At 38.0% G+C, this 8,852-nt stretch overlaps 1 protein-coding gene across 3 annotated transcripts; it reads left to right on the top strand.

Moving 5' to 3' along the window:
• Positions 1 to 1,505: 1,505 nt before the first annotated feature.
• LOC126717751 (alpha,alpha-trehalose-phosphate synthase [UDP-forming] 6-like) lies at positions 1,506 to 5,962 on the top strand. Of its 3 annotated transcripts, XM_050419599.1 has the most exons (5): positions 1,512 to 1,974; positions 2,125 to 2,161; positions 2,293 to 4,349; positions 4,438 to 4,711; positions 5,330 to 5,962. In XM_050419599.1, exons 3-5 carry the CDS (start codon positions 2,347 to 2,349, stop codon positions 5,615 to 5,617), a joined length of 2,565 nt encoding a protein of 854 aa, XP_050275556.1. In that variant the 5' UTR covers positions 1,512 to 1,974; positions 2,125 to 2,161; positions 2,293 to 2,346; the 3' UTR covers positions 5,618 to 5,962. The 3 variants fall into 3 exon arrangements, with proteins under 3 accessions (XP_050275557.1, XP_050275556.1, XP_050275554.1); XM_050419600.1 differs by lacking the exon at positions 2,125 to 2,161 and having other exon boundaries at positions 1,506 to 1,630; XM_050419597.1 differs by lacking the exon at positions 2,125 to 2,161.
• Positions 5,963 to 8,852: the final 2,890 nt, after the last annotated feature.

Here is an 8,852-nt window from a genome sequence, read left to right as displayed (position 1 = left end):
ATGCATATACACACGCTACACAAATGGATTTTAACAAGAATTAGCTAAACAGGGGTAAGACTACACCACCTATTTTCTACAATAAATGTTAAATTTAGATCATTTTTCATGCATATACACACACATATAGTATGCAACGTACAAGACTTAAACTTGGTAGGGTGAAACTCACTCAAGTTTCAGTGTCTTCTTCCATAATTTCAAGGACAAAAATTATATTCTCATGTGAATCTCTCTCTATTTCAGATTTTTAATAATTTAGATTGTTTTTAATTATTGAATTGAGGTTTCTACTTAAACGTGATTTCAATTCTTGTTTTGGATAGTTTTTAACTATTAAATTCAAGAGTTTTCCATTTAAATATATGTGATTAATTGAACCTTAAAGTTTAATGTATTATTAAAAATCATTTTATATATATATATATATATATATTTAGGTACCTCTACTATCTTCTATTCAATTTATATATATATATATATGTGCATTTTATGATACCTTAGTCTCACACAACATATATTTATTATGTAACTTAAAAGTAAAATATTCATTTATTTTTATTATTTATTTTAAATAAATTAATAAAATAATTATTTAAATATAAATTTTGATTTAGCCGTGTCTCGCACGGACATAATCCTAGCGAGAGATAAATACAAATGGCGTACTTGAGTTTAGTTTGTTTGCATATTGCCTAACAATGATATAAAATTTAATAATTTTTATATTATTACGAAAGAAGCCAAATTAGGTTACTAAAGTCCAACTTTCTTTTTAAGCCACAACACAAGTGGGTAAGGATAAAGAAAATATATTCCATATGCCCAATCTATAATCATCCTATTACAAATCTAGTAATCTACACTTGATCATGCCACATCATTTAAAATTTAAAACCCTTAAATAAATAAAATAAACTATTAACAGTTGAATAAACTTTAAAATATAAAACATATTTTACTTATATAGATGTGGATAAAGCTTTTTTTGTTTGGATACAAATAAAAACATCGTTGGTGCTGTTAAGTGTTAACCTCACCATAAAATCCACAAAGTCAAGTTTTTACTTAAATAAAAAATTTTAATAGGTCTTATTAAAAAAAAAAAAAAAATTACAATATGTTGTCGCAAATATCCTATAATCAGGTCAAAACGGAGGACACGTAAGTCGAGGCCTGAATTTTCGTTTCTCTCAATGAAGCGAGGGCACCTCGCCACGTAGCCTACAAGACCTAAACAACCCAATAGCCAACCGCCACGTGTCACGACCCACGAGCCAGACAGCTAATTTCCGACAAGGCTAATGCCTAAATGGGTCCCACCTCCCCTAAGTGCCTCGTGGCGAACTCATCAAAGGCTAAAGCGATAAGAACGGAGGTATTATCCTCTGCTTCTCATATCGAAACTACGCTCTGAATTTCTCACCGTTGGATCAACCACCAAAACCAATCCAACGGCCGCTGTAATATTAAAAAGCTTTAATTTCTCGATTTTGGTAGAAACTATGTTTGTTGTTGACTCCTTCGTAAGCTGTCTCTCACTTGGAGCTAAAAAGTTTAGCGTGTTCCATATGGGGGAAGGAAGATAATGATCACTCAGCAAAGCTCCCATAAATAAAGCCACCAAATTGTTGGTTACCCAATTTTTATTTTTATTTTTAATAGATTGGTTTAGATTTAGATATTTCTTTTTTGGGTCTTTGCTAGTATTTGCTTAGTATCTAGCTCAAAGGAGTATAATTTTCACACCAACCCCACTACAAAAATGGATTTTCATTTGCAACATGTGGCAATTTTCTTGAACTGTTTTTGAGTTTTAGTTTTTTTTTAAGTATTACAAACAACTGTGGCAATCTCCAAGTAGTAGTAACTCAAACTCAAAAGTTTGGTTGTAGTATAGTGTGTGTCTTTGGTAGCCGTATGTGATCTGAATCTATTCCATTCCTTCTTATCTGGATAGCTAGAAACTCAAAGGTTTGTTTGTCTATCCCTTTGTTTTGATTCAGTTCTCAAAGCTTATCTTCAAACAAAAAAAAAAAAAAGAAAAAAGAAAAGAAATAATCTTTTTGTCTGTTTTCACTAACCAATTAAGTTGTTTCTTATATACTCCATTAATTGCTGCAGAATCTCTCTCTTTTCACACCATGTGAAAGCAGTATAGGTCTCAAATTTTTTCACATTTGTGGTGCTGTGTTTGTGGTTGAAAACAGCTTTTGTGGCATTCTTTTATTATTGAGTTGCTTTGTGAGAGAGAGTTGGAATTTTTTTCTAATGGGATTTTCTTTTATGTAGGCATAGTGAGAAACAGAGTTTTGATTAGGTAAGGTTGTTTTGGAGCTAGAATCAATGGTGTCAAAATCTTATTCAAATCTATTGGAGCTTGCCTCGGGTGAGTCTCCGACCTTTGGCCTCATGAGCCGGAGAATTCCGCGTATTATGACGGTGGCCGGCTTGATATCTGATATAGATGATGACAAGTCTGAGAGTGTTTGCTCTGACCCGTCTTCATCGTCGGCTCTGAGAGACCGAATCATAATAGTGGCTAATCAGCTCCCTCTAAGAGCTCAAAGGAAAACAGATGGTAGTAAGGGTTGGAATTTTAGTTGGGATGAGGATTCACTTTTGCTTCAACTGAGAGATGGTATAGGGGATCATGATATGGAGGTTATTTATGTGGGTTGTCTCAAGGAAGATGTTCACCCAAATGAACAAGATGAGGTTTCCCAAACACTGCTTGAGACCTTTAAATGTGTCCCTACCTTTCTTCCACCGGATCTTTTTAGCAGGTACTATCATGGCTTTTGCAAGCAGCAATTATGGCCTCTGTTTCATTACATGTTGCCTTTGTCGCCGGACCTTGGTGGTAGGTTTAACCGGTCATTGTGGCAAGCATATGTGTCGGTTAATAAGATATTTGCAGATAGGATTATGGAAGTGATCAACCCAGAGGATGATTTTGTGTGGGTACATGATTATCATCTGATGGTCTTGCCAACTTTCTTGAGGAAAAGGTTCAATAGAGTCAAACTTGGGTTCTTCCTCCATAGTCCATTCCCTTCATCAGAGATTTATAAGACACTGCCTATTAGGGAAGAGCTTCTTCGGGCCCTTCTGAATGCAGATTTGATTGGGTTCCATACTTTTGATTATGCTCGACATTTTTTATCCTGTTGTAGTCGGATGCTTGGTCTTACCTATGAATCCAAGCGGGGATATATAGGCCTTGAGTATTATGGTCGGACTGTTAGCATCAAAATTCTTCCAGTTGGTATACATATGGGCCAGCTGCAGTCGGTGTTGAGCCTCCCGGAGACTGAAGAGAAGGTTGCCGAGCTTCTCAAGCAGTATTGTGATCAGGGTAGAATAATGTTACTTGGGGTGGATGACATGGACATATTTAAGGGTATAAGTTTGAAGCTTTTGGCAATGGAACAGCTTCTTATGCAGCATCCAGAATGGCGGGGCAAAGTGGTGTTGGTACAGATAGCCAATCCAGCGAGGGGCAGAGGGAAAGATGTGAAAGAGGTTCAGGCTGAGACTTCCTCAACTGTGAAGCGGATCAATGAAACTTTTGGAAAACCAGGGTATAACCCTGTTGTCTTGATTGATGAGCCGCTTAAGTTTTATGAGAGAATGGCATATTATGTTGTTGCTGAGTGTTGTTTGGTCACAGCGGTGAGAGATGGGATGAATCTCATACCGTATGAGTACATAATCAGTCGGCAAGGGAATGAGAAATTAGATGAAGTATTGGGACTGAAACCATCAACCCCAAAGAAAAGCATGTTAGTTGTCTCTGAGTTCATTGGGTGCTCACCATCTTTGAGTGGAGCAATTCGAGTGAATCCCTGGAATATTGATGCGGTGGCAGATGCCATGGACTCTGCCCTCGAGTTGGCTGAGCCTGAAAAGCAGCTCCGGCATGAGAAACATTATAGATATGTCAGTACCCATGACGTTGGGTATTGGGCTCGTAGTTTCCTTCAAGATTTGGAGAGGACGTGTCAGGATCATGTGCGGCGGAGGTGCTGGGGTATAGGATTTGGATTGAGTTTTAGAGTTGTGGCACTTGATCCAAGCTTCAGGAAGCTCTCAATGGAACAAATAGTGTCTGCTTACAGAAGGACTAAAACAAGGGCAATCCTTCTAGACTATGATGGTACACTAATGCCTCAGGCTTCCATTGATAAGAGCCCAACCTCAAAGTCCATTGATATTATTAATAGTCTGTGTAGAGATAAGAACAACATGGTTTTCATTGTCAGTGCTAGAAGCCGAAAGACTCTTGGTGAATGGTTTTCTCCCTGTGAGAATCTGGGAATTGCAGCTGAGCATGGCTATTTCCTAAGGTGAACTAGTTAAATTTTGAACATGATTCATATTTTGAGTGTGTTAGAAGAATGTGTAATTTATTTTTGATTGATGATTGTGTCTCAGGCTGAAGCGAGATGTGGAGTGGGAAACATGTGTTCCAGTTGCAGACTGTAGTTGGAAGCAGATCGCTGAGCCAGTAATGAAGCTGTATACTGAAACGACTGATGGGTCCACCATTGAAGATAAAGAAACTTCACTTGTCTGGTCTTATGAGGATGCAGATCCAGATTTTGGGTCATGCCAAGCTAAGGAACTTCTTGATCATCTCGAAAGTGTGCTTGCTAATGAACCAGTTACAGTTAAGAGTGGACAGAATACTGTGGAGGTTAAGCCACAGGTATGAATCCTATATGCTTTTATCAGTTTTTTTTTTTTTGCTTAATCCATTAATCACTCTCTTCTTTTAAATTCTTCATTCAGCCAAATCTAATGTGATTATCATTTAAGAATTTGATCCAACTGAAACTCAGCCCAAGCCTAAATCCCAACAGTTAAAAAAAGTTGTTTACTGCCTAATGGCATGAGCTGGAGTTGGTTTGTTTATGGTTGGGGATTGGTTTGAAGGAGAGAAAGGGAGTTTTACCTTTTTGGTGTACCTTGTGAAGTTTTGCTTTCACAAATATCTTTGTCACATCACAGTGTCCATCATCTTTTAGAGAATGAGGTCTGAATGGATACAAAATTTAAAAGTAAGGTTAGGCCCCTCCTGGTAGCAATGGTATTTATTGATATTATTGAGACTTTCTTCCTGCTATTAATATAAGCACACAATCTATAAACTATCAGTTCTTGTTTATGTTGAGTATTGTGAATTTCACATATTTTTCTTGTGAGCCATATGTTTTTAGGACTTGAAAATTTTTTATTCTGTTCGGTGATTGATTATTTTAGAACTGTAGAACTTGACTTGGTTCAAATAAGAATATGCAAAACATGTGTTCTATCTTATATGCAGGGTGTTAGCAAGGGACTTGTGGCTAAGCGTCTGCTTTCTATCATGCAAGAAAAGGGACCGTCCCCTGATTTTGTTCTGTGCATAGGAGATGACCGATCTGATGAAGACATGTTTGAGGTAATCACCAGTTCCATGGCAGGTCCATCCATTGCTCCCAGGGCAGAAGTGTTTGCATGTACTGTTGGTAAAAAACCCAGTAAGGCTAAGTACTATCTTGATGATACGGTGGAAATTGTTAGATTGATGCAGGGTTTGGCTTCTGTTTCAGAACAAACTAATTCTGGGTAGGCTCAACATAGACAATCGAACTATCTTTGCGTCTTTCATTCGTATGTTCGAAATTGTAAAAATGTAGGCTGAGAGGTGTATTTCACGTTATCTTCTTTTATTTTGTTGGTTTTCTTTAATGTTGTATATTATTGTAGTGTTACTAAGAAGAGCTGTGCCACCAGACACTCGCGTTTGTTCTCCATCTAGTGAAGCTGTACATATGTTTCTGTTGTGAAATATGAGCTCTCTCATGTGCGTGCAATCGGTAATACACTCTTATACTTGGAGAAACTACCGCTTGACCATTGCATATGCTACATCACAGTATTGGAAGCCTGGGTTTATAAATTACTATTTGTTAAATATAGTTTTCATTCTTTTTAATGCTTTAATCTGAATTGTTGGTACTCTGACTATGTGATGTACACACAAAAACAGCAAGAAGTGCTTTGCTGGTCCTACCTCATCTAGTCCTCATATCATTGGTTTATAGATACTTTTATTTTTGGGATGAATCAGTGGTAACTTAAATTCCAAACACAACGAAAGAGGAGTCATCAAGACTATACAAACAAGGGGATGGGCAGAGTACACCATGTACTTCGAAACAAGTTACAACCAAGATGGTACATAATCACACCCCAAGACAAATATCCAGAGTCTGACTAGAACACACTCAACAACCTGTTTTTCAAATAGAAAAAAGCTCCTATATGGTAACCCTGTCCCAAGCTAACAACAGACACCCTCCCAAAGCAAATGGAAGCTAGACACCTAGCCGGCTGCAATGTGGTTTATTCATTTTGATAGTTGCAAATGAATGATGGGAACAATGGTTCAGATTCTATGCAGGCTTTGCACAATTACATTAGGATGACTACTAGCAATGTTTAGAATGCAACAACCTTTAGAATGGAAGGGTTGATAGTTGATACCCCAATTTCTGCCGAGAGCTCAATTTAAAATGGTTACTTCATATGTGTTACTACCTATATGGAGAAAGTATCTCCTGCGTCTGTCCCATACAGCATCAAGCCATTTACAAATAGCAGTCCTCGTGCCTTACCCTATTAGATGAGTAGTGGCCCAACCAATCAAGTCTCTTCCCATTGGGAAGGAAGGTCAGCAGCAAGGCAAAGCCCCAACTTGTTCTCCAAAATCTTTTTCAAAAAGAGCACATGAAGAAAAGATGGTTTTGCAGTGTCACCATTGAAACCACATTTGACCATTTTTTCCATGGTGGGAAGTTTATTTCTTATAATCATCCACCCATTGAAAATCATGCCTTGGAATGGTGAGGTTGAGCCAAAATTGCTTCCACCACTTCACCTCAGATTCCTAATTCCTCATTTCATTCCATGTACACATGAATTTACCATACTTAGTAGCACCCCTCACAGGCGCTTATCCTCATTCTTAAGCTCAATTAGGAATAAATTTACATGGATGGAGACAATCTACTCTTTTTTTGTTTTTTATTTGATCAAGACAATCTACCCTAATCTTGCAGGCCTCCACAGCCACATTTTGTCCTTAGGTATGGAATCTACCCTTACATCTATCTTCCTTGCTGCATCGTACACAACTCTATGCCCATATTTAAAATAGAGAATTCTGTCCAGGTGCTAGTAACATGCTGTAGGAATATATTCTTCCTATCCCCCACTTCATACTTCAAGGCTTGATCTTGGAGTCCATTGGCCTAATTGATTTAAGCCATGGACAAAGCAATATTTTTAGGCTTTTTGAAAATGATCATTTTGGAAAAGATGGGTCTTTTATGGAAAACAAACTTTTTTCAAAAAGGATTTTCAAGAAGACATTTTGTTATTGTCTTTTTTGGAATTTTGGAGACTAATGGTTTTGTTTATGATTTTGTTTTTTTGGGTGGTTTTCCTCGGAATGAAGTATTCCATTTATTTTGGAAAAAGTTAATTTTCAAAAGATAGAAATTCCATGGATATTTTGAAAGATGAATAGTTCCACAATTATTAAGGATGTAAATTCCATGTATGGGGTTTGGAAAAGGTGCTTTCAAGGGAAAATTCTAGGGTTTTATAGAGAATTATTCTTGAGAGGAAAAACTCATGGATTTTTGAGAAAGTATTTTTCAAAGGAAAATTATGTGGCTTTTTGAAAAATCATTTTCAAGAGATGAGAAAATTCCATAAGCTATGGAAAATATTTTTAAGAGTAAAAACTCAAGTAAAAATCTCATGGATTTTTGGAAGTAGTTTTTGAGAGGAAAAGTTCATTATTCTTTAGAAAGTTGTTGGGGAGGATTTTGTTCTTGACCACCCGCAAGCTTGTTTGTCCGATTTGGAGAGCCAAGCCCACACGGTTTTATTTTCAGTACCAAGTGTAAGAAGACTTTGAGTGCAGTCCCACATCGGCAAGAGATGCGCCCCACTCATGCTTTATAAGCGCTTGGTACAAGCATGAGTGTACCACTACCACACTCCCACATCGGCAAGAGATGCGCCTCACTCATGCTTTATAAGCGCTTGGTACAAGCATGAGTGTACCACTACTACACTCCCACATCGGCAAGAGATGTGCCCCACTCATACTTTATAAGCGCTTGACACAAGCATGGGTGTACCACTACCACACTCCCACATCGGCAAGAGATGCGCCCTACTTATGCTTTATAAGCGCTTGGCACAAGCATGAGTGTACCACTACCACACATGTGTGGTACTGAGAACAAAACTGTGTGAGCTTGGCTCCCCAAATCGGACAAACAAGTTTGCGGGTGGTCAGGAACAAAATCCTTTCCCATAAAAAGGCGCTTTTTGAGGGCAATGCCCATCAAAAGTATTGTCCGCTTTTGGTGGCAGTCTTTGAGACACATCCGACCGCACGACTTTGTTACCCCGAAGGGCACGCCTCCCCACTACAGATAGCATGCGTTAGCAGTTTTTGAGACTTGCTCTAGGACACGTGTAGTAGTGGTACACTCATGCTTGTGCCAAGCGCTTATAAAGCATAAGTGGGACGCATCTTTTGCTGATGTGGGACTGCACTCAAAGTCTTCCCATACTTAGTACTGAGAACAAAACCGTGCGGGCTTGGCTCCCCAAAGCGGTCAAATAGCTTGTGCGGCGGGTGAAAAATCTCCCCACAAAAGTTATGGAAGAAAATTCCATGGATTTTGGTAAACAAATTTTCAAAGTCCACGGGTTTTTGGAAAAGTATTTTTTAAACGAAAGTTCTACAGATTTTTAGAAAGTTGTTTTAAAGAGGAAAAATC

This window comes from Quercus robur, chromosome 3, assembly GCF_932294415.1.
Source record: "Quercus robur chromosome 3, dhQueRobu3.1, whole genome shotgun sequence".
Lineage (NCBI taxonomy): Eukaryota > Viridiplantae > Streptophyta > Magnoliopsida > Fagales > Fagaceae > Quercus > Quercus robur.
This window is presented reverse-complemented; position numbering and strand designations above follow the sequence as displayed.